General features: G+C 40.5%; 1 protein-coding gene across 4 annotated transcripts in view; it reads left to right on the plus strand.

The window, feature by feature from the left end:
- arhgef37 (Rho guanine nucleotide exchange factor 37) overlaps positions 1 to 27,218 on the plus strand; it is a 111,239-nt gene that overhangs the window by 61,053 nt on the left and 22,968 nt on the right. For 3 of the 4 annotated variants that reach the window (XM_033029573.1, XM_033029572.1, XM_033029575.1), the window contains 4 exons: positions 596 to 743; positions 10,231 to 10,430; positions 13,038 to 13,168; positions 17,927 to 18,031. In XM_033029573.1, coding sequence (XP_032885464.1) covers positions 596 to 743; positions 10,231 to 10,430; positions 13,038 to 13,168; positions 17,927 to 18,031 — 584 coding nt within the window. The remainder of the gene's footprint in view (positions 1 to 595; positions 744 to 10,230; positions 10,431 to 13,037; positions 13,169 to 17,926; positions 18,032 to 27,218) is intronic. The other variant, XM_033029576.1, reaches the window with a different exon arrangement.

A 27,218-nucleotide genomic window follows, 5' to 3' on the forward strand; every position in this document is an offset into this window, starting at 1 on the left:
AAATCAAATCAAGTCAACATCACTTAAATTCAAATATGATAGTTTCGAATGGCTGACAATGTTTTGTGTTTTTAGAAAAGTAAGATTATAATTGGGGCGGCATGATGGCACAGCAATAAAGTTGCTGCCTTAAAGCACCAGGGACCTGGGTTCAATCCTGACAATGGTTGCTGTCTGTACAGATTTTGTACATTCTATCCGTGACCGACCGCATGGGGTTTCTCCGGGAGCTCCGGTTTCTTCCCACATTCCAAAGATGTATAGGTTTGTAGGTTTATCGGCTTTGGTAAAATTGTACATTGTCCCTAGTGTGCAGGATAGTGCTAGTGTACATGGATTGCTGGTCAGCATGGACTTGGTGGGCAAAATGATCTGTTTCCGCACTGTATCTATAAACTAAATTAAACTGTATGTAAACTAAAATGTGTAATTCTTTTAGGTATTACTTTTTGAACACAGAATTTAAGGCATTGATTAAGCCCAATATATACTAACCAAAACTTTACAAAATTCCTCTACTTCAGACATTAATCTACAATGCTCCTAAAGCATTACAGGGATCTGTAATGATTGATACATGTTTTTATTCTGAAAGGTAACGTGTTCCTCACCTTCAAACAAGAACTGGAAGATGCGTACAAAGTGTATTGTGTCAACTATGACAACATCCTGCTACTTGAATCTATTTATAAGAAGAATGAAAATATTCTGAAAGAAATTACAGAATCTGTCAAAACAGTAAAGTAAGAAACGCAAAATCGTATCTAAATATCTATATACTGTTTTAATTCTTTAAATGTGCATAAATCAGTTAACCTTTTGAACAATGTGTATTTTTGCTGTGAAAAGCTATGGATAATGGGACAGTAAAATGGCCGTCATTCTGCTAACATTGTTGTGGGAGGGAGATTCATCCTCATATTCATCCAACTGCTGTTGAAGCTAGAGATACTTTCTGTGTTAAGTAAGTGGGGACACTTACATGTCTGAAATAGCCTGATCATTTTATAGATTTTGAGGCAAAACCCTACATCCCTTGGAAGCAGTTGTTAACTGCAGCTTGGTGTTCTAATTAGGAGCCAGGAGGAGCACTACTAGTCTTTGTGTATCATCGATAAGATGCACTCCAGTTAATTATCTCTGCTATTGTGACAACACCTCACAAATCCCTGACATCTACCACCAAGTAGGACAGGTGGACTGATCTACATGAACCTGAACCATGAAGTCTGAAGAAGGGTCTCGACCCGAAACGTCGCCTACTCCTTTGCTCCATAGATGCTGCCTCACCCGCTGAGTTTCTCCAGCATTTTTGCCTATCTTCCATGAACCACCATCATCAAGGACTTTTGTAGGATGTTAATAAATGCTGAATCTGCTAGTGAAGTTCACATTCTGTGCATGAAGAAATATATGAGAAAAAAAATCCTAATCCTGTTCCTGTGCGTTGGATGCTGTTCAATCCCACAAATAAAGCATAGTTACACACTATGGCCACTAGATGGCTCTTTGTGACAAATGTTTAATTCCACCAGTTATATCGTCATCTTTCTCTTGATTTTGTGCATTTATTCATGATATGTGGCTGATTCATTTATGAATCACTAACATGGTCTAGCTTTCTAAAAATACTGGTCTCCAATTTATTCCTTCATCTGCAGGTTTCCGGGGGTTTATAATTGTTAATATAATTACTTAAAAATGCAAGAAAATATTAAACATCCTTTTAATTGAACTTCCTCATAAATAATACAGGAAGTATAAAGAATATTCTGTTAATATTATTGTTAGTTACAAAAAAATCCTTTTGAAATGGATGTTAAATCACATGGTTCTATCTTGCCCTTCATGAAATCAACAAAAAGAATCTGCCTTTCGAATTGTGACATTGAGAAATGCAAGTTACACAGTTTCCTTACTTTAGCTCATTTTCCACAATTGTTTGCTATTCATTTAAAGACATTACTGATATCAATTTTAATTACACTCCTATACATAAGCGTTCGGTATTCCGACTGCGCATGCCCAGGTCAGAGGTCACTCTGCATAAACATTGCTGGAAGCAGTGGAGCATAGACCTTCATTTAATCCGATTTTTCCAGCTTTAAATCTTCTAGGTAAGAAAATACTGCTTTCAAACTATGAATTAGTTGCATTTATTGTTCCTTTGTTCCGGGCCGGGTTTGCAGCTGGTGCAGGGAGAAGGCGCTGGCCTCGGCTCCCGGGAGAGCCATTCCCCGGCGGGCCGGGGACCATCAGCTACACATCTCTCCTTGTCCAGTGGCTGTCAGTTGGCGGCGGGGACTGGAGTTGGCACTTGGGCTGGAGTTGGTGCTTCTTCTCCACGCTGGCTGTGGACCTGTCGCCGCTGGTGTCCCGTCATTCCTCAGCTGTCGGTTGGCCCAGCGGGACAGGCATAGTTGAGCTGGGGTTCGCGCTTCTCCATGCTGGCTGTGGGCCTGCTGGTGTCTTCAATCCAGGGTCGCCCCGGACGTCTCCGGCCACTCCCGGGGATGGGACACTCAGTGGGGGAGGTGCGTGGTGGCGGTCCAGTGATGCCCGGGACGTTCCCGGCCACCCCTAGGGATGGGATACTAGGTGGGGGGGGGGGAGGGGGAAGTTGGCGGTCTAGTGGCAGTTCGGCTGTGCTTGCGGCACCAGGGACTCTGGTTCCTGGAGAAGGAAGTGGTGAGCTACATCCCTGAACAGCCATAGTTCTTTTGGTGAAGTTCCTTCCATTGAATTGTTGGTAGAAAGTCCCAGCACTGAGACCCAATGACTGAAATACAGATTATAATTTGCCATGTATGCTGGTATGCACCTTGGAGGGGAACTTGCTGGTGATATATTGTCATAAGCATATTGTCATATTGTCATATGTGGCAGAGTTACCAACTTGAGAAGTGTTAGTAGATTGGTTTGAGCATGTAACTGCAGCATGTTTTAAAAGTAGGCATGGTGGCACAGCTGTAGAGTTGCTGCCTTACAGTGCCAGAGACCCAACTTCCAATCCTGACTATGGCTGTTGCCTGTATAGAGTTTGTACATTCTCCCAGTGACTGCATGGGTTTTCCTCGAATCCTCTGGTTTCCCCCCACACTCCAAAGCCATACAGGTTTTATGTTAATTGGCTTTGGTAAAAAATGGTAAATGGTTCCTAGTGTGTGCTAGTGTAAGGGGGATCGCTGGTCAGCATGGACTCAGTGGGCTGAAGGGCCTGTTTCCACGCTGTATCTCTAAGCTGAACTAAACTAAACACATTGGAGTTACAATGATGGAGAGAACATTTTTTTAAAGTGGGTGATAGAATGTCAATCAAGCAGGGTCCACAGTATTTGCTTCAGGTTTTGACCTGGAGATTGGATCATTTAAATGCTGTAATCCACTGAGGATCAATATCAGTGGGAGCTCAGTTTGTGGATGGCATGCCTGCCACTAAATCATGAAATTCAGTAACAACAGAAACAAATCCATGAGTGACAGGAATCACGATTGATCGCAGTTGATAAATAGGTAAAATTATGTATGAAGAAGGGACAAATGGAACAGCGATGAAGCAATTGCAGGTTTATGAAAAGTTCAATAGAACTACAGAATACTTTCATAGCATTTTGTAGCACTTAGAAAGATCAATAAAAACCCACAATACTGATGTAAAAAGATTTTGAAAAAAGATGCTGTCTTGAAATCAAGGGCAATTACTTCCACCTCTTGTCAGGAATTCAGCTCTTTCATACTTGTTTGGTCTAAGCGTATAAGAGGTCTGTAACTAAATGTTCCTGACAGAATCCGAACTGGGCATGGGTCAGTAAATTGTTGGTTAGTAATGCTAGGTATAGTGGTAGTCGAATAGTTAAAATACCAGGCTAATATTCCAACGTCCTCATGCAATTTGAAACAAATTCCCAGGTGTTCCTCCAATTTGCATGTAGCCTCAATCAGTGGAGGAGGCCCAGAACAGAAAGGGCAGGGGAGTAAAATGCTTGGCAACCAGGAGTAGGCCAAGGCAGACTGAGCGTTCAGCGAAACAATCGCCCAGTCTATGCTTGGTCTCTCCGTTATGTAGTACCCATACCGAGAACACTGGAAACAGTAGATGAAGTTGGAGGAGGAGGTGCAAGTGAACCTCTGCCTCATCTGAAAGGACCGTCAGGATCCTTGGATGAAGTCGAGGAAGGAGGTATAGGGATAAGTGTTGCATCCCCTGTGGTCGCAGGGGAAAGTCCATGGGGAGTGGGTAGTATGGGTGGGAAGGAATGAGTTAACCAGCGAGTTAGAAAGGGAGAACTGGTCACTGAAAGGTGATGTGGAGACGGGGAGAGAGAAAAAGCATTAGATGAAGAGCGTATTGAGGAGAATTTAAAATGTCAATTAATGGCACAATCTTCTTGGAGCACAGGACGATATGGGGTGATCTTATAGAGGTGTACAAAATCATGAGAGGAATAGATTGGGTGGACACATAAAGTTTCTTGCCCAGAATAAAGGAATCGAGAACCAGAGGACATAGTTTAAGGAGACAGGGAAAAGACTTAATAGGAACCTGAGGGGTAGGTTTTTCACACAAAGGTTGGTGGGTGTATGGAACGAGATTGGATAGCACACAACAAAAGTTTTTCACTACCTTGTCACACATGACAATAAACTAAACTGTGACTGAGCAGCTAGAGGGGGCAGTTGAAGCAGGTACTACGTTTAAGAAACATTTGGACAGGTACATGGATAGGACAGGTTTAGAGGGATATGAACCAAATGCAGGCAGGTGGGATAGTGTGGATGGGATACTGTATGTAGGTCAGTGTGGGCAAGTTGGGCTGAAGGGCCTGTTTCGACACTGTATGACTCCAAAAGCCTACCTCCGCTCCCCACCCACCACCACGTATTATTTTTTTCTGGCTTTGTGCTACTAAAGAGTAGTTGGAGAATTGACAATTTTAATATTATAAATCCCTTGAGATCAATGTCCATGGGAGCACAGTTGGCATGCCTTCTGCATCATGATAAAATTCAGTAATGACATCTTGGAAGGAGAGCAACAAAAAGAGATCCATGAGTGGCAGGAATCACTATCGATCACAGTTGATAAATAGATAAAATTATGTATGGAAGAAAAGACAGACAGAAAAGCCATGAAGCAAGCGCAGGTTTATGAAAAGTTCAATGGAACAACAGAAAGCTTTCATTTTGTATTTGTGAAACATCAATAAAAACCCACAATTGTGACATGAAAGGATTCTGTTAACATGATCATTTAAAATCAGTTACAATGAGACATAAATAACATGTCATAGTTTGTTCTCCCCATTTTATTTTTAGGTGGTTTTATTTAAACAGTGGCTGCAGACCTCACTAATAGTGCAGACTCCCACTAATGGGAGAAGATAATTAACATGATTATCAATGCGATGTGGTTTCTTGCGGCCACAGTCTAGACATAGGGTAGATAAGCCATTAGTGTTTATTTCACTGTTGACTTTTTCAAGTAAATAAATAAATCATTTAATATTGTTTACAATTTACATTTCTAGAAAAAAAAGATTTATATATTCTTTTCCCACTGCTGAAACTGTTAAAGAGGCTGTCCCACTGTGGCGACGTAATTGGCGAGTTTAGAAGAGTTTAGGGGAGTTTGACAAAATGTCATGTTGAAGACCTCCTTCGATTATGTAGAAGACCTCCTTCGACCTCCTTCGACTATGTTGAAGACTAGCTTCGACTAGCTTCGGGAAAATTGGACACCGAATAGTGGAGAGTGAAGACGACCTCCTTCGACCTCCCTTAGACTATGTTGAAGACTATCTACGACTACCTTCGACTACTCTTGACTACGTTCGACTACCCTCAATTACCTACGAATAACATGCCGACCTACTATGACCATCTCGACTAAACCTACGAGTAAGAAAAGTATCGATTTTTTCCATGGCGACCTTTTTTTACTCGCAGGCATTTTTCAACATGTTGAAAAATACGCCGCGACCTAGCTGAGGCCTCGAGTACGCGGGGACCACTCTCGAGCATGAAGGAGAGTTACAAAGACCTCCTAGGACCTCGTGTCGACCATGCTGCGAGTATGAGTCGAGGGCAAACTCGCCAGAACTCGCGGATTAGGTCGCCGCAGTGGGAAAGCCCCTTTACTCATGCTGACTTTTATATTCCTATGCAGAACCACACCTTTGAACTTTGTTCATTTTTCTTCATGAACACTGAGCAAAAGTAGGCTACTCAGCCATAAAATTAACCTGATCTCAGTATCTTTGCTGTCGACAAAAAGATGCCAGTCCACACATGAATGAAAAATTAAACTACATTTATCAACAAATGTTGTTCCATCAATATAACCAAATGTTGGGAACACTTCAACTTGAAATATAATAACTGAACTCTGAGTCTAAACAAATATAATGATGATCATTCATTTATGTTATCCATTAGCTAAACACAATTAATAAACATATGTGTCATGTTAGAGGTGCCAGTACGACAGAATGTACCGTCACAAAAATAGCGCTGCCTAATCTTATCAACATGCCCACACATTTCTGAGCCAAGACAGCCACTTGGAACAGAGAAATGGCTAATTTTTACTACTATGATTTGGAGGAATTATACAATCCTAAATGTTATGTCAAGCCCAATAATCCAATGTTTATGTCACTGGACTGGTCATATGGAGATATGGAGTTCAAACCCCACCTAGGAAATAGCAAATGTAAGTTAAATTAATTAAATATATTAAATGCAGTAATAGGTAATGGTGAGACTATGTATTATGGCAAACAATCGAATTGGTTCTCCCTCCTCCTCCCCTCAACCTCCTGCCCCCCCCCTCCCCCACCCCACCGCCACACATCCCCTCACACCCGTCCTTACTGGGTATGGTCTATTTATCCCACTGGTTGTTTCATAACAGCTGACTAATATTCAACCTATCTGGTTGGTGTGCTACCATGCCTTTAAGGAAGTTCCTAGTTTCCTCCTGAATCGAGCATTGTATCCCGTATAAATATAACAGAGGTAATTCTGTATAAGGTAGATCTGGCAGAACCAGTCTAACAAGGCTCCTGCCAGGAATAGGTGCACTATTTCTTCCAATCTTGTCAAACCAGATGGTTAAGTGCTAGATGTAAGTGACTGGTTTTCATTGGCATCATCAGTATCGGTAACAATCTTCCAACTAAAAGAAATACAATTTATATGATTGCGAGTGTACTGTCTTTTGGCATAATTTGTTATCCCTATCTTTTTGCATAATTCGTTATGACCAAACTTGTTGCTACACTTGAGTGCACAGGTGCAATAGGCTGGAACACAGTAAATACTTTTATCTACACAAGAATGTGTTCAGCCCTGCCTGTGGATCCTGCATGACCCATTGAATCACGACACAGCAATTTTATTTCATACCTACATTACATTTAAAGGGCTATCATTAGTGAGGCTTCATTAAAAAAAATCAAATTACTAAATGAAAGAGTTTTTTTTCAGCCTACATCACAGGGTTCTCTTTTAAAAAACAGCAATAAAATTAAATGAACCATTAAATATTGATTCTTTTTCATCTTTTTGAAAGTATTGTAATGTTTCATATCAAAACGAGCACATGATTTGAACGAATCTTCTGGCATCATTTGCAGAGCATCTTCAGAATACTTCAGTCAGTGAAGTTTGTTACAGTATTCATGTTTTCCAATTAGTAGTAGTGGATGGAAAAGATTTGAAGGAGATTTTCAACGTGACTCAAATCTTCCACAAGTCTACAAAACGTGTCTATTTTTGTCATCAAGATCTCGCAAGAAAACATAGAAAATAATATTTCAAGAGTGAAATCTTATGATTCAAAATTTGGTACCAACTCATTATGGTGTCTTTAGATGTGTTTGTTAAGTAGCATTTAGAGAAACCAGTTTTCAATTTGTTATCTCTGCTACTGTTGCCTTAGAATATTGTGGGTGTCATTAAAGGTTGTTTGAAATACTTTGTTTAAATGTGTGGGTGGAAAATAAGATTGCCCAAGAAATATAAAATTGTGAGGCGTAGATAGGATAGACAAAGCATTTTTTTCCAGGGTAGAAATGTCATAGACTAGAGGACAAAGGTTTACAGTACAATGATCAAAGTTTAAAGGAGATATCATGTCATGTCATAAATGATAGGAGTAGAATTAGGCCAGTTGGCTCATCAAGTCCACTCCACCATTCAATCATGGCCGATCTATCTCTTCCTCCTAACCCCATTCTCCTGCCTTCTCCCCATAACCTCTGACATTTGTACTAATCAAAAATCTATCTATCTCTATCTTAAAAATATCCACTGACTTGTCCTCTACAGCCTTCTGTGGCAAATAATTCGAAATAATTCATCACCCTCTGACTAACGACATTTCTTCTCATCTCCTTCCTAAAAGAACATACTTTAATTCTGAGGCTATGACCTCTAGTCCTAGACTCTCCCACTAGTGGAAATATCCTCTCCACATCCACTCTATCCAAGCTTTTCACTATTCTGTATGTTTCATATGAGGTCCCCCCTCATTCTTCTAAAGTCCAGGCTTGATGCCAACAAATTCTCATCATAGGTTACCCAACTCATTCCTGGGATCATTCTTGTGAACCTCCTCTGGACCCTCTCCAGAGCCAACGCATCCTTCCTCAGTTATGCTGCCCAAAATTGCTCACAATATTCAAAATGTGGCCTGACCAGCGCCTTATAGAGCCTCAGCATTCCATCCCTGTTTTTGTATACAAGACCTCTTGAATTAAACGCTAGCATTGAATTTGCTTTGTGGGGCACATTTTGTTTACAAAGAGTGTGATGGCTGCCTGGAACACGCTGCCAAGGGTGATAGTGGAAGCAGATGTGATAGTGGTGTTTAAGAGGCTTTCAGATAGGCACCAAGATATGCAGAGAATAGAGGGATATGGATCATCTGCAGGCAGATAAGATTAATATATCTTGACATCATGTTCAGCACAGACATTGGGGCCTGAAGGACTTGTTCCTGTGCCATACTTTTCTAAGTATACAGAAATGCTTGAAACAAAAGATCTAGACTTGAAGCTAGGCTTGATAATGCAGAGAGAACATGATAAATCAGAACTAACCAGCCCAATGATCACTGCCTCTCGTAGCCTAGTGATTTGCTAGTGCTTTTTTTGTCAGAAGAAACACACCCCCCTTTGGTATGAAATACACTTTTTACTTTATAGTCTTTTCCTGAACTATAAAATAATTATATTTATAATAACTATTTCCTCAGATGCTGCCTGGCTGCTTTTTTTTTGTTTAAGAACATCTTCTGTCAGACTAACAAGTGACCAATGAAAAATTCTTCACTAGTCAGGCCTGACCCTTGCTTATCAATAACAGAAGATTATTTCAGTATGTAATAAGGCTCATAATGAACAAATTTAAACTGCATTGAGTCTGTTTAATGATCAGGATTTAACATAGACTGACTTAATGAACATTTGCATCTAAAGATACCTATTTTCATCTATAGGCTGGTTCATTAGACAAATCACGCTTTTGCTGTCTCAACCATAAAAATATTCCTACTCAAAAGTTTATTATTGTTGAAATATCTACTACAATAAACATTCTACTTTCAAATGAACCAGGTTATTAATAAGGTTTATTAGGACATCCCAAAAATAGTGAATAATAATAATACAATAGAAATCTAGGCCCTTTCTTTTGATTAAAGTTCTACAAAGCAAATTGTGAATGTTTCTAGGAGACATAATGTTAATTCAGCATACATGATAAAATTAATATTTCAAGTATTCACCTAAGGATGAAAAATAAATGTCCCATTAAACAATTACATGGGTCTTGCTCCAGGACTGCAGAGACCAAAAGAGGAGCATGCTTCCACGTGCGGAGATAAATTGGATTCTATTTAGCTGTTGCACCAGCAGTAATACAACACATTAAAGGAAAAGTTAATCACATATTTGGTTTCTGGGTTTGCCCACAGTTTGGCTCATTGTAATGAATCGCATTGAATAATGATAATCAAAGCTATTCTTATCAGTTCCCCTAACAGTGCTTTCTTTCCAGGTTTGCTCAATGCAATACACATGATATCATTTGACAAGTTATCTTTTGAAAGACTGTAAAAGTGGAATGATAAAGATTATATGAAATAAAGGATCTTAATAATGGTTGCATGCCATCATTTATAAAGGAAGACCAGCATGAGATTTGTTTTCTGTCTTTTCCCTATAGGTCACACACTGGTGCCATGACATTGACTTTCTACCTGGTGATGCCGGTGCAGAGGGTACTTAAATATCCACTGCTTTTAGAAACTATACTGAAAAATACACCCCAGTCTGATGAAGGCTATGAGGCACTAGAGAAAGCTACTAAGGCCATGCAAGAAGTCAATATTAATATCAATGAATACAAGGGATTAAAGGAAGTAGGTATGAAAAGGTCTTTGTACTTTCATTGCATTTATCTCCTAAATGCTTCCACATCATCATTCGCTCTTATTCTGTTTTCAGTTAATGATAGACGCAGATCATTTCATTGATACCATTGCCTGTGCATTTTGTGAGTAAGCCATAATGGGAAAATTTTGTCCTTGGCTCAGTAGTATGTCACAAAAAGTTTTACCAATAAATTGAGAAACTTTCTCAAGGAAGTCATTTTTTTATGAATGTGCCTTTTGTATTCACACTTGGAATGGGTATTTTCCTGTATTGCAAGGCTTGCAAGAATGCAGACATACGTAAAGGATATGCATGCCTCTACATGTACTGCTGTAGCAATTTCCTGCCATCAGTGTAATACAATTGACTCCCACTCCCTACCAAATATCATTCCCCTTGGCAGCAATTGAAAGTATAGTGTGGAAATTACTTTCACAGCCGTAAAAGTAGCAAGAAATTTGGCCCCCTTATGTTCAAAAAAGTATAAGGGAGATTGTTAACAATAAAGCCAGAAATTGGTGTGCATTATGTTCTTAGTCAAGGTTTTGGATTGCATGATTAACAGCAGAAGTTGCAGTTGTGAGATTTGCGCTGTTTAAGAACATAGAACATAGAATAGTACAACATGGGAAAGTCTTTCAATGCCACTATCATATATGCCACTACCATTACACCTGGCAGTGCATTCTAGGCACCCCCTCTTTATTAAAAACTTGCCCCTTAAATTTACTTTAAATTTTTCCCCTCTCACCTTAAAGCTATGCCCTCTAGTCTTTGACATTTCCACCCAGGAAACAAGGTTCTGATCCATTATTTTATATATTTCTATCAAGTCTCCCCACAGCTTCCGACTATTCAAAAAAAAATCCAAGTTTGAACATCCTTTGCTTCTAGATAATACACTCTAATCTAGGCAGCATTCTGGTAAAACTCTTCTGCACCCTCTACAACGCCTCCACATTCTCCCAGCAATGGGGCAATCAGAACTGTGCACAATACTCCAGTTTGTGTTTCTGCTCTCCCCCACCATTTCTTGTTTGCTTTGTGATTGTGGCTTCAATTCCTTCGAGATTATGGCGGGTGGAACAATCATATATGAAATCCCCTCAATACTCTGTGCAAGCCACTGGTAAAATGTGCCTGTTTGCATGCAGTAGAATTCTGGTTCAGACCCTTCTCATGAAGAATAGGCAGAATGGTGAGAGGTGGGGGGTGAACTGGATTTTGACTTTGAGAGTAATCTAGGCATTTCTGTTTTTTTTGCTTCTTGAGATCTGACGAGCATGAGGCCAATACAAATCATATTGGGAAGCACCAGTTACTTCCAATTAAAGTTAGTATTCCATATCCGTCCCATCTGTCTGCTACTTCTTAACTGATCTCCTAATTTCTTTGAATTCTTCAAGCTTTTTATTTTTAATCAAACATTTTGTTTGTGGGTGTTTTATAAACTATTTCTTAAGGTAAAGCAAGGTCCTAAAATGATTTATAAAGAATGACATTTTGAAATCAGTGAGATGAAAGACTAGTGTACCAGGTAAGAAATTACAAAATCCCCAAATTCAATCACCCACTACAAGACTGGACATATGGCTCAAGGAATATTGATGCAAGGGTGGTATAGATGTCAGCCAAAGAAAGCGTGATGAAAGGTAAAGAGGTGATGAAGGAAAGTGTGATGATTATACATTTAAGGATTTTAAAGGCAAAGTAGATGAAAAAGAAAGTAGAAGCAGTGTGGCGGGGGTGAGACGGTAAGATAAATCTTTTAAGATTGTGGAAATGAATGCAGATTTGAAGGTAAGGAATCAATGATAATGGAGAGAAGTTGATAACGTTTGTAAATGTAGGCTGAGGAGAAGTTTGAGTATGGAAAGGGAGAGCATCAAGAGAAAAGGCAGATGAGATAGTATAGTAATGGGTGGTACAGTGCCTCATTTATTAGAGCCACTGCCTCACAGCGCCAGGGTCTTAGGTTCACTACTGACTCTAGGTGCTTGCAGTTTGCATGTTCTCGCTATAACCGTGCTCCATGGTGCTTCATTTGGAGTGATCTAGTTTCCTCCCATATCCCAAAGAAATACACATTGGGAAGTGAATTGCCTGCTACAAATTGCCTCTAGTATGAAAGTGAGGAATAGAATCTGAGAAGAGTTGATGAGAATGTGGAGAGATTAAAATGAGATTAATGCAGGATTTGTGTAAATGAATGGTTGATGGTTGGCATGGACCAGATGTATTGAAGGGGCTGTTTTTATTCTGTTTCACTTTGAATATATGAATTAATGGCTTATGAAGTTTACAAATGCAGAAGGAAATTGAATTTGTTACTTAGAATAATCTGGCACCTGCACAGTTTCCTATTGCTATAGAATCCACCTGCTGTGCAAATGAGTAGACCTGGCACACTAGAATCTGGCAGTGAGGGAAATAAGTTAACATGGGTGAAGACCTAGTTCTAATGATATCCGACAATATTCAGATAGCAGATGTTATATTTGGCAAGCAATTGGCTTCAACCAGGTATTAGACCAGTGAGAGGCAAATGCTAGAATCTGTTTTGTTATTAATGTTTTATGTTTCTTCCAATTCCAACAGCAAACAAATATATCAGACCAGAAAATCTTTCACTAATGGATTCAATATGCAGAATAAACCCACATTCTATTTCAAAGATGGCATCCAGGCTTAGTCAAGTTATTAAACATGAAACTGGAATTCTTCCAAAAGTAAGTTGTTGGTCCAGTATTAAAAAAAATAATAATTTTGCAATGCATACTGCAAGTAAAACTATAATTAATTCCATCAATGGTATTAGAATACACTGTGAAGAAGCAACAAATTCAAAGAGCCAGTATGTACTGGAATGAGTTAGACTTTTTCAGAATATTATGAATCTGATTCCATTTCCAATCTAAGGAATTTGCATTTCATTGCTTTTCCAAAGGAAACAAAAGACATGTGTATTAAATTAAATGTTATGATTTGTGCCATAATTCCACTTGAACGTTTCTACAGTTAATTTGTATGACTCAGAAATGACCACTGAAGCAAAGTTTTATTCAAAACTCTCTGAACTGCATACAATTTCTATAAGGTCCTGTAAAGGCAGTAAAGATGGGTATGTATTTCTGATCAGTTATAGTAATGCAGAGATAAATGCAAATAAACATATGACACATGCAACAAAATATGAAATTGTACATCTCAACTATGAAGTTTGATTCTTCATGTCTATTATTTGCCCTTTCAAACAGTTTATTAAAATGAGAATTGGAATAAACAGCAATAATGAATTATTCGTATTAGAGAATGCTATATTAGATAATACCATAACAAGGTGTAAAAATGGGAGCATATAAAGCAAAGTGATGCTACCACACAATTACAAGGAAACAAATATTTTCCATCATTGATGGTTTCAAATTATTTGCTAATAATCTGTTTTTGAGATATTCCATTAAAATGAACAGGTACCTTGATAGTTGTGATTTGGTACACCAATGATGTTCTCATTGAATACTTCTAAATGCATGTTATAACCCTTTGCAGGAGTAATAGAATTACATTATGGTGACAGAGAAACAAATATTGATATTTAATTCATAGAAACATAGAAAATAGGTGCAGGAGGAGGCCATTCGGCCCTTCAAGCCAGCACCGCCATTCATTGTGATCATGGCTGATCCCATTGTCTAATTCCAAGTAGAAGTTGCTGCAACATGTGAACCCTAAGACATATGGGAACTAATTAATGTTAAATACATTTTTATTTGAGGTCTTGAAAGAATTGAGCTCCAAACAATCAACTTAATCATCCGAATCTGCAGTATATTTATGTTATTCTGCCGAATATGGTCTGATTCTTTTCTGCAATTATTCACTTACTTAGGAATTGAGAATGAAGCATTGAAATTTGCAAGTTAATGGGGTAGAACTTCATGCGTGGTTGCGTGTGCGTAGGTTACAAATGTCCCCTGACCAGTGGTTCTGAAATCTGAAAGGGAAGTGGAATGTGCATGCAACACCATTGAAAGATGGGTGGGAATGGTTAGCAGATGGAGAAGATAATGAATGCAGGGGCAGAGAAGGCAGTGAACTTTCACTGTGCAGTCTGGAGAAAAGAATGTGGTTACTTTGACTTTGGAATTCATATCTTGGGTCAACTTCTACAGTTGGGTCCCAATGAACTGAAGCTCAATTTCAAGTCGAGTTTATTGTCATCTGCACAATTACGGTGAAGTACAGGCACAATGAAAATCTTACTTGTGGATACAAAGATTTAAACAATACAGAAAACCCTAAGTTATATGTAAATTGTGAAACAAAAACTGCAAAAACAAAAAGACATGAATGTGATTTACATAGATAACCAAGACTTTGTTGCATTCTGAGTAAACTTATCTCCAAAGATAGACACAAAAAGCTGGAGTAACTCAGTAGGACAGACAGCGTCTCTAGAGAGCAGGAATGGGTGACGTTTCGGATAGAGACCTTCAGTCTGAAGAAGGTTCTCGACCCAATGTTTCGCCCATTCCTTCTCGCCAGAGATGCTGCCTGTCCTGCTGAGTTACTCCAGCCTTTTGTGTCTATCTTCGGTTTAAACCAGCATCTGCAGGTTCTTCTTATGCAAACTTATCTCCAAGCTCCAAGCCGTGAACCTCTACACCTCCCTTTCCAACTGGATCCTATCGCTATTATCACTTTGTTCTTTTTCACTTACACTGTTACAGTGTGGAAGCGAGCCCTTTGGCCCACCGAGTCTGCGTCGACCAGCGATCACCCCATACACCAACATTATCACTAGGGACAATTTGACAATTGTACTCTGCCAATTAACCTACAAACCTGTACGTCTTTGGGGTGTGGGAGGAAACTGGAACACCTGGAGGAAACCCACATATTCGCGGAGAACATACAAACTGTGTACAGACAGCACCCATAGTCAGTATTGAACCGGGGTCTCTGGTGCTCTAAGGCAGCAACTCTACCACAGCACCACTGTGCTGCCACATGACCACAAACTCAGGTGTACCTCAGGACTGTGTGCTTAGTCCCCTGGCTCTACTCAATTTACACCATGAATGTGTGGCTACGCACAGCTCCAATGCCATCCGCAAACTTGCCAAACATACCAATGTAGTCGGCCAAATCATGGGCGGTGATGAGTCAGCATACAGGAGTGATATAGAATACCTTGAGTGGTGCTGCAACAACAGCCTCTTGCTCAACATCATCAAAACCAAGGAACTTCCGAAAGGGGAAGTTGGGAGACCATACACCAGTTTTCATTGATGGGTTGATGGTAAAGGGAGTTAGCAGCTTCAAAAACATCTCGATGACCTGTTCAGGGCCCAGCACTAGATGTAATCATGAAGCACATATCCATGACCCCCTACCTTCTTTGAAGTTTAATGTCACTGATAACTTTACAGATGGACTGTAGAAAGCACGTTGACTGGTTACATCATGGCCTGGTATGGCAGCGCACAGGAATGCAAGAGGCTGCTGAGATTGTGGACTCAGTCCAGTTCTCAGTCACAGGCTCTGCCTCAAGAAAGTGGCATCTGTTATCAAGGATCCCCATTCTCCTGGCCTTGCTTTCTTCTCAGTGCTACTGTCGGGCCGGATGTAGAGAATCCTGAACTCCCATACCACCAGATTCAGGTGAAGTTACTTTCCTACAACCATCAAGTTCTTAAACAAGTCGACACAACTCTCATCCTACCTCAATAGAACACTATGGAGCACCTCTTACATCTCTAGGTATTGCATAAGATTATAACACATTCGAGTAGAATTAGGCTATTCGGCCCATCAACTCTGCTTTCCAATCAATCATGGCTGATCTATTTTTCCCTCTCAAACCTATTTCCTGCCATCTCACCACAACCTTTAATGCCCTTACTAATCAATTTCCACATTAAACATTTGATTCCCGTTGTGTTTTTGCAGGAACGTCTTGTTTTGTACAGCCTTTTTCTTTTCATTATCTTGTATAATATATGTATTATATTATGCTCTACGTTTGGTCTGAATCTACATGTATACATCAAAACAAGTTTTTCATTGTACCTGTACCTCACCCTTTTTCCCTGCTTAGGAGAGTACGAAAAAAAAATGGCAACTGCAGAAAGGCAGTGGGTCAGTTGTTTCAAACATTTTAAATATCTGAAGTACAACAAAAACAGGAAGGGAGAGATTTATTTTATAGGTTTGTGTGTACATTATCACAGGAGATCAATGAACTGTTTTTTATTTGATGAACTTTCAGCTGAATCGAACATCAAATGCCACTCTGTTTTACAGGTTGCAGAAAGAATCGTCTCCAGACATCTAACCTCATTGTCTGGCCATAAGCAACTTAAATAGTGAATGCTTGTACTATCTTAGCTGCTTAATTAAAACATACTATCAACTCAATTCAAATATATTGCCTTCATCATTCAGCAGACCTGAATCAGAGCACCATTAACTTTTTGTGATTACTGGTGTAACAAGATGGATGTTCAGGTGACCAATTCACCTGCGATTTGCAGGTGGATCAAGGCTGGGCTTCATTCAATGAAAGTGATCTGAAACCTTGATCAATTTAATTATTTTGGAGTTCACATGTTTTTGAAGGAGCATGCTAAACAAAGTGGACAGGATTTATGGTGTGTTTTTTTTTAAACCCGGAAGTGACAGCAGGACACAGGGACAGGGTGGCAGAACTGCAGTTTGCTGGGATTTGTGGGGAGGGTTGATATATGGGACCAGCTAGTTCCTAAAAATCAGTAGGAAACCCTCCATAATTGCAGTGGACCTCTGCATAATGGCTGATACCATTGCACAGAGTGTACATGGTGCATCATCTACCCTATTCCTGCTTTAAAAGAACACGTGGAGTCTGTTTGGTGCTTTCACACCCCCATGGTTACAAACCCAATAGAAACATAGAAAATAGGTGCAGGAGTAGGCCATTTGGCCCTTTGAGCCAGTACCGCCATTCAATTATGATCATGGCCGATCATGCAAAATAAGTACCCCTGTCCTGCTTTCTCCCCATATCCCTTGATTCCGTTAGCCCTGGGAGATTTATCTAACTCCCTCTTGAAAACATCCAGTGAATTGGCCTCCACTGCCTTCCGTGGCGGAGAATTCCACAGATTCACAATCTCTGTGAGGCTTCCCTCACATTTGTATCTGCTGAGTGATTGTCCTTCAATGAAATGCCATCAGTATGGATGTTGACAAGTGCTCTTCTTTCCCATTCTGACCCAGCAGAGGGAATAAAGAACAAACTCTTTATCTTATGAACATTATAATTTAATGTATTAATGAAATGATGGCAGTCAAGGGAGTAGGCAATTATGTCCTGTTGAGGTGGATTAACAAATTAAACTGATTTTGTAGTTTTTCGACAACCCAAAATGGAAAAAAATGTAATGACTAATGAGGAACCATCAATATATATTTTTTACAATTTATTTTTTATTTATTGGTAGACCAAAGACAAAGATTTTGATGGTATGGTAAAGCTTTTCAATATAATAGAAAAGGATGTTACAACGCTGAAGAAAAATGCACAAAATTACTTAACAAATGTGGAGGTAACAAAACAATTTGTTTTCTTTTTTTATTCTCTTCTTGTCCTTATTGGATATTTTTCAAGTTTGTTTCCAACTGCTTTGCCTTTTACTTTTGCTCTTACGTATTTATTCTTTTTTTTCCGATTACTTTCTTGTGTCTTTGTTCTATATTATATGTTAACATTAAAGAAGGTGCATTTCATCCTTTAGGAAGTTTGTTTATTTTCTTCAAGTCTACATGCCTAGAAGACAACTTGTAGAATCAACCAATACAATGTTTGCCAAAGAACAAAGCAGTGACACAAGATAAGTCCTGAAAACCACTGACTATGCACATTCAATTATATATATTACCACATGATGCATTCCTCCCTTCTCCCCAAAAAGCGAATTTAAAATCATTTTACAAAAGCTTTCAAATAGCCTGGAGATCTCCTTTCTCCAGTAGAGTCCACTTGAGGCAATACAGGATCTGCTGTTTCTCGCGGATTCATGTTGTACCCACATACCTGTTGGTCCATCATTAACACTGGGATCTGTATTCCTGTACCAGTAGTTACCTTCTCCACTAGACTGAGAGTATCTGCATTTCACAGTTATTAGTTTCTTCATATGTTCTCAAAGCCATTTTCACAACCAATGTGGAACTATTTGAGGTATAATTTCATTTAATGCAGCAGAGAAATCAAAGGTTTGTGATCTGTATAGATAGTGAAGTCATAGAGTCCTAAAGTGTGGAAACAAGCTCTTTGGCCCAACTTGCCCACACCGGTTATGTTTGGCCCATATCCTTCTAAATCCGTCCTATTCCATGTACCAGTCTAAATGTTTCTTAAATGTTATGATAGTACCTGCCTCACCTACCTCCACTGGCAGCTATGTTCCATATACCCACCACTCTTTGTATGAAAACATTACCCCTGATGTTCCTATTAAATCTTTGCTCCCTCCAAAAGTACACCTTTGGAATTGTGGGACTCCAAGCATGATGGCTAACCCTTCCTTCTCCAGATGAGACTACTTTCTCTCTGCTGAAATCAGCTCTCTGGACATAAACCCTTTGGTTTTTCAAAACTATCTTCCATCAATGGGACAATACAGCACCAATGCCACATGGTGAAGCGTTGCAAGATTAACTCTCTGCCTGTTAAGTCACGAACTAGCAAAACGCCATTTTTTGGGAATACGCAAATTCCTGTTGAACTTCAGTGCAATCTCCGCTTCACATCTTTTTACAGCAATTCCTGTCAGTGGAGCAAAGGGCATTATTAGATGTGACAAGGCTTTAATATGGTAATTCAGCATCACTGGTCATGCCGTCAGTTCAGGTACATTATTTGGAGCAGAAACATTGGTAACAGCTTTCAGCATCTCTCAAAGTGGTATCCACAGCGTCTCAAGTATTGCATTTCATTTGAACAGAAAAAAACACCTAGTTATCTTTGAACATGGACCTGCCTTTTATACTTTCTAGCTCAAAACTATCTTCAGATTCTACAGGAATCTTTTCAGTCTCCCTGAACACAGAATATTAGTCAAGGGTCCATCGACCCTCAGAACTCCCCTGCAACCTCTTGATTCTCTGAAGGATAACAGGCGCAGAAAAAACTTTGAAGGATAGTTGATTTTTTGTTAACTGGTTTTTGAGTGTATCCACTGTCAAAAACTTCTTAGACTAATCCTTCAATACAATCCACTGTTGTGCCTAACTCCAATTCAGTGTAGAAAACTGACCTCTCTCAGATAAAATTGCAAACAACTCTTCTATTCTTGGAATAAGAGCCTGCGCTAGGAAGATTCAATTAATACTCAGTTTATATTGTCCACTAATCCTGATGGATCCATGGATTCTCCGTGGATTGTCACCTTGTCATGGTGGAGAAGCTTGTGTGGACCTGAGATCCTGAGAGTGATGCCATCTGGACTATGCTCCTGGTAGGGCCACCCATGGCGGTAAGGTCGAGGGGGAGGTCTCCGACAAAGAGCAATCCAACAAAGACCTCAACAGTGGAACAGGCAGAGGACGATGGCTGACTTGAGTGGGGCATCACAATGACTGGGAAGGTGGATGAAGGCTGCAGCAGAAAAGGGTCTCCGGTCGTCTTGGACTCCATGCCACTGGATCTGGACACAGATCTGTCAAGGACCGTGGGGTGGCTAACTGTGCACCAGTCTCCCCACGTTAAACAAAGTCACGCACAGGCGTCCTCCATTTAGGGAATAGCACACTGGAGACACCCTTGGTCAGCCATCACCGAAGGGGGCCTAAGAACAATCCTGATGGATCCATCATGATTCAATAGTGGCACGGTAGATGCTAACCATTTAGAGAATTTGACAGCTTCATTTATTTTCTCTCTTGTTAATCTTGTTAATCTCTGTCTAGAATTTAGCTTTCATCGCTTGAGGCATTATCTTAGCTTGAAGAACCATGGTAGTGAGCCCAGATCATTTAGAATTTTAGATTGGGTGCCCTTCATTGAGCCCAGTTCAGTTTTGAAAACTGCTTCATATCCCCCAAGCATATCCTGCCTCGCCATTTTAACAAGACAAGTCTTCCTCTGAATCAGGGGAATTTCTTTCTTTCGACAGATTTGGTCCAGAGTTTGCAACAACATGTAGTTTCAACTTGTTTTGCTAATTCAATTATATCCCAGCAATTCCACCTACTTTATTTTCACCTGTAAAGGTTTTCATATTTAGCTCTGCCATTTTGAATTCAAATTTAACGTTTGCTGGCCATCCTGCCACACATACAGTCTGTTTCATCAACATAATAGTGCATGAAAATCTCACATCCCGGTAAATCACAATACATGTCAACAATCAGTGATTCTCTTTTTGATAAATCAACGCATCTTAATTGAAATATCCTTTATATTACTATCTTCACTTGCTTCCTTTACACTGTGAGAATAGTGGTAATTTTGAATACCTTTCCTTCATGATTTGCTTTCATTCAGTTTGCTCAACTTATTGCTCACTTCTATAAACTCTGGTTATGTGTTCCTTCAAACAATATGTGTGACACTTCTGTTGCCTGAACCAGCTTTCAGACATTTACAGTAGCTTCATAGCTGTAACAGCCTTTTATTATCTTTTGAAAAAGATGTTCAGTATGCCTTTGTCACATGTCCACTGTGCAAGGATAGCTTGTCTCACTTGCAAACCGTACATGTTTCTCGTTGTGAATCCCATTCCTGGACAGCTCACAGTGCATTTTCATAGGTCAGGTGCACTTCTGGTAGAAACAGCTGAATCCAGTCATTGGTGATTTGCCATACGAAGCAGTCCTTTAGCATCGGAGAGAAGTATTGCAGGGTGCAAGGCCACCAAATTCAAGTGCAGTTCATGCCATTTCAAGCAGGGCGCAAGGCCACCAAATTCAAGTGCAGTTTCATGCCATTTCAAGCAGGGTGCAAGGCCACCAAATTCAAGTGCAGTTTCATGCTATTTCAAGCAGGGTGCAAGGCCACCAAATTCAAATGCAATTTCATACCTTTCAAGCAGGGTGCAAGGCCACCAAATTCAAGTGCAGTTTCATGCCATTTCAAGCAGGGTGCAAGGCCACCAAATTCAAGTGCAGTTTCATGCCATTTCAAGCATGTTGCAAGGCCACCAAATTCAAGTGCAGTTTCATACCATTTCAAGCATGTTGCAAGGCCACCAAATTCAAGTGCAGTTTCATACCACTTCAAGCAGGGTGCAAGGCCACCAAATTCAAGTGCAGTTTCATGCTATTTCAAGCAGGGTGCAAGGCCACCAAATTCAAATGCAATTTCATACCTTTCAAGCAGGGTGCAAGGCCACCAAATTCAAGTGCAGTTTCATGCCATTTCAAGCAGGGTGCAAGGCCACCAAATTCAAGTGCAGTTGCATACCATTTCAAGCATGTTGCAAGGCTACCAAATGCAAGTGCAGTTTCATACCATTTCAAGCAGGGTGCAAGGCCACCAAATTCAAGTGCAGTTTCATACCATTTCAAGCATGGTGTAAGGCCACCAAATCCAGTCATCTGTGATTTGCCATACGAAGCTGTCCTTTAACATCGGTGAGAAGTATTGCAGGGTGCAAGGCCACCAAATTCAAGTGCAGTTTCATACCATTTCATGCAGGGTGCATGGCCACCACATTCAAATGCAGTTTCATACCATTTCAAGCAGGGCAAAACCACCATAAAACCACCATAAAACCACACAAAACACCACATACACACCACATAACACCACATTCACAGTTCAGTAGACGTTCATGTGTTCAGTTGATTCACAGCTCAGACAATTTGTGACCTTTCCCTCCCCCATCTTGCAGGGACTGAGCCACAACCACACTTCCTGGTTTTATAATCCCTCCCCCCTCCCACCGGAAGTGGCGTGGCCTTCATGGCGTGATTGACGGGAGAGGTCCTCAAATTTTTTTTAACACTAATAACACTTTTATTTTTCATTGATGGGAAGAATCCTCTGCACCTGATGAGCACCAACAGTCATTTGCAGTGCTTCAATTCAAACCAACCACCACCAACAGCCATTTGCAGTGCTTCACGTCAAACCAACCACCACCAACAGCCATTTGCAGTGCTTCACTTCAAACCAACCACCACCAACAGTCAATTGCTGTGCTTCACTTCAAACTAACCACATTTTGATTTTCAAACCACATTAAGGGCACTCAATGTCAGCAAAACCACACTCACAGTTGAGTAGACATGTGTTCAGTGTTATTCACAGCTCAGAGAGACGTGACCCTCTCGCTCCCCCATCTTGTAGAGACTGACTGAGGCACTCAACTCTTCCGGGTTTTATAGTCCCTCCGGAAGGGGCATGGCCTTCAGGAGAAAGAATCTCAAAATTTTTAAAACACTAATAACTCTTTTATTTTTCATCGATGGGAGAAATCCTCATGTCCTGCACAGCTGAGGGGGACTCTGAGTAAGATGGCCAAAAATCACAGCCCTAAGTGACAGCGTTTAAAAAAAAATCAATATACAGAACAACAGGAAGTGGTCAAGATCAGACTTTTAGTAATATAGATGTTGTTTGCATCAAACATATGTAACTGTATCGTGGAATATTTCTCCCTTGACTGAGTTTGACAGTTAGATGCTGCAGTCAAACCTTTGTTTGAATCTGATGGTTGTTTCACTTTGCTTCTCTTTCCATGTTTTCTCTTTTGGTCCTACTTTAGTTCGGATACAATTTTGTCACCGATATATCACATCTTAACATACCAAACATGTTTCATCTGTTAGCGGTGGATTTGTTTTCTTCAAGTCCACTGAGTGCATATGTTTGCAGCACCAACCTCACAAAAATCAATCAAAAAAGTGAAAGCCAAAGATCAAAATAGTAACACAAGACAAGCATCTAAAATAAAATGCTTGATTGGAGAAGAACAACTGCTGACTATATATATCTAATCATATATATTGCTTCATTTCCATTTAGATCTACTCTATCAGATTAAACATATAAGTACCTTTCCCTTTTCCACGTTATTGTTTTTCTCTTATTTCAATTATAATGCATGAGCTTTGAATGCTTTGAGATGAAAATTAGTGCCGATTTTATACTTGATCTAGTCTTTAAAATAATTTCCAGTGCAAATCCTAATGCCCCTGTCCCACTTAGGAAACCTGAACGGAAACCTCTGGTGACCTTGCGCCCCACCCAAGGTTTCCATGAGTCGCCAGAGGTTTTGGTCACTCGCCTGGGAAGCCTCGACCGAAGCGTGAGCTGCATCTACTGACCAAAGACCCTACAGGATCTTTGCTACCGACTGCACACAAACACACACACACACACACACACACACACACACACACACACACACACACACACACACACACACACACACACACACACACACACACACACACACACACACACATACAAACACATCGCGAAGGTGGGGGCCAGGGACAGGGGAGGAGCGCTGTCTGCGCAATGAAGAGGAAGGTAAACGGCTGCCACAGAGCACAGTAAGTCCTTTAGAAAGTGCGGGAGGGAAGGAGAGAAGGGGAAAGAACGGGAGAGAAGGACAGAGAAGGGGAGAGAAGGGGGGAGAAGGGGAGGAAGAAGGGGGAGAGAAGGGGGAGAGAAGGGGGGAGAAGGAGTGGAGACAGTTTTAAGAAGTTTAATAAAGTTAGCGGGCATTTTACCTTCCGGCGGATCTTCTACCAAAGATCCGCCGGAAGGATCCTATAGGATCTTTGCTGAAAACTCCAATGAGCCAATCAATATGGGCAGTCAGCGAAGGAGATCGCCTTCGACTGCCTGTAAGTAAACAGCAACCCCACTCCACTGGCTTCGACCAAACGGCAACCTATTTTTAGTTGAGGACGGTTTTGGTTTTGTTGAAATAATCGCAGGAACATGGAAGAAGCCTCGACTATGCGGAAACCACTTTCGATCATTAGGGAGAGTTACCAAAACCTCCGGGAACCTCACAGAAACCTTGGGTGGGGCGCAAGATCACCAGAGGTTTCTGTTTAGGTTTCCTAAGTGGAACAGGGGCTTAATGAGATCCAATGTTCAAATATTTTTTCTTGCTACTTTAGAATCAAGTATTTTGTGAATAAATTAATTAAAATATATCTATTCAGGCCACTCTTTTCCAACGTTTATGTATAGTTGGGCTGGCAACATGTTGCTTTCATTTCCTTACTGTAATTTTAGATACTAATGAAGCTTAGCAAGTGGGCAGATAGTTAGAGTCTTAGCCCATTTGGAATAAATGGTTTCATTCATCACACATATTTGTAGTCCACACACTAGTATATCGTAAAGTAAATTCACAGCCTGAAGTGATTTGTCTCTTTATATGATTTTCATTATGAATATGGAATGTAGCATTTATCTAAAAGGTCACAGTTTAATCATAAAGAATTTATGAAATAGAAATTGTTTGTTGGATCATGAGATAACTAACTGTGCTACACTTTCATTTACTCTGTTAACAACATTATAACTTCAGAAGCTAGTATTTTACATGATGTTCAGAGAAAGCATTCTCAACTAAAGTATACTGTTTCAATTCAACTAATGCAAAACAGATGTTCAGTATTGGATTACATTGTTCTAGAATTGGTTCCATAATGAGAAAAATAATTCTGTTTTTAATGTTTCACTCTTTTCCCTGCATTTTAGATGTAGTGGTGGTGTGATAGGGCAATTTACAAGATATATTTAGACTTTTCTTTTTACGGTTATCATGGTGCACAGAAGCAGGCATCACAGGCATCTATGTACAAACCTTCCAGTGCTGTGTATGCTACATGGCATAATCCTCAGTTTAGACTTCAGAATTTTACAACTAAGAAGGAATAAAAACGCCAGATCTGCCGCGTTTAAAAACTCCTTTTTAATATTTTTCACTAATGTATATTAATTTATGCTCTTAAAAGTGGCATTGATAGTTTCCACTATAATTTTAGCCATCATGTTCTTCGTGATTGTATCCAGACTCTATTTGATTATTAACATAGCAGATCATTGTGGGCTCCATCTTTCCTTGATCATCTGGCAGGTTTTGATTTGTTCTTTTCATACCTTTCATTTATTTGTTCTTTGCACCTTTTCATATCTCTAGTTTCCCTCTCCCCTGACTAAGTCTGACGAAGGGTCTTGACCTGAAATGTCACGTATTCCTTTTCTCCAGAGATGCTGCCTGACCAACTACTCCAGCATTTTGTGTCTATCTTCAGTGTAAATCTGCAATTCCTTCCTACACATCAAGCACTGAACATATTTGCAAACATATATTTTGCAAAGAGTATAATGCAACTTTTGATGGTACACTTATCCTTGAAGTATGTGCGGGTGATGTTAGCACATGTGCAATGCTCATTTGGTGTCTTCCCTGTGAAATTGATTTACAGATATTCATGTCAATAAACTAAACTAAACTAAACTAACATCCAATGTGGACCAAACACAAGAAAATGATATAATAATAATAATAAATTAAATTTATATAGCGCTTTTCAGGGACTCAAAGTCGCTTTACAAGGCAAGGCAAAAAACAAAAACAAAAACAACAAAACAAAACAAACCAAACCAAAAAATGAACAACAATTCAAGCACAGATGAAAAGGGAGGGGGACGTGGGGCTAAGGATAGGCAGAGGTGAAGAGATGGGTCTTGAGACGGGACTGGAAGATGGTGAGGGACTCAGAATTGCGGATCAGTTGGGGGAGGGAGCTCCAGAGCCTGGGAGCTGCCCTGGAGAAGGCTCTGTCCCCAAAACTGCGGAGGTTGGATTTGTGGATGGAGAGGAGACCGGCTGATGTGGATCTGAGGGACCGTGAGGGTTGGTAGGGGCAGAGGAGGTCAGTCAGATATGGGGGGGCCAGATGGTGGAGGGCTTTGTAGGTGAGGACCAGGATTTTGTAGGTGATCCGGTGGGAGATGGGAAGCCAGTGAAGTTGTTTTGAGGACTGGAGTGATGTGGTGCCAGGATTTGGTGTGGGTGATGAGTCGGGCGGCTGCGTTCTGGACCAGTTGGAGCCGGTGATGTAGCTGGAGCTGATGCCAAGGAGAAGTGAGTTGCAGTAGTCCAGTCGGGAGGAGATGAAGGCATGGATGAATCTTTCAGCAGCGGGTGGTGTGAGAGAGGGTCTGATTTTGGTGGTGTTGCGGAGGTGAAAGAAGGAGGTTTTAATGACATGGCGGATGTGAGGCTCAAGGGAGAGGGTGGAATCAAAGATCACGCCATGGTTGCGGGCCTGGGGAGATGGGGAGACAGTGGTGCCGTCGATGGTGAGAGTGGGATTATTGATTTTGCTGAGTGTGGATTTGGAGCCTATGAGGAGGAATTCTGTTTTATCGCTGTTGAGTTTGAGGAAGTTATGTTGCATCCAGGTTTTTATAGCTGACAAACAGGAGTTGATATGGGAGAGGGGGGGGGGGTTGTGGGGGGATTTGGTGCTGAGGTACATCTGGGTGTCATCGGCGTACCAGTGGAAGTCCAGGTTGAAGTGGCGGAGTATCTGACCAAGGGGGAGGATGTAGATGATGAAGAGGAGGGGGCCGAGTACGGAGCCTTGGGGAACGCCTTGAGTGACTGTGGCTGTAGCAGAGGTGTGGTTATGGAGAGAGATGAAGTGGGATCTGTTGGAAAGGTAGGAATGGAGCCAGCTGAGTGCAGTACCTTCGATATCGAGGTCTTTGAGTCTGGTGAGCAGAATGTTATGGCTCACGGTATCGAA

This window comes from Amblyraja radiata, chromosome 11 (genome assembly GCF_010909765.2).
Source record: "Amblyraja radiata isolate CabotCenter1 chromosome 11, sAmbRad1.1.pri, whole genome shotgun sequence".
Lineage (NCBI taxonomy): Eukaryota > Metazoa > Chordata > Chondrichthyes > Rajiformes > Rajidae > Amblyraja > Amblyraja radiata.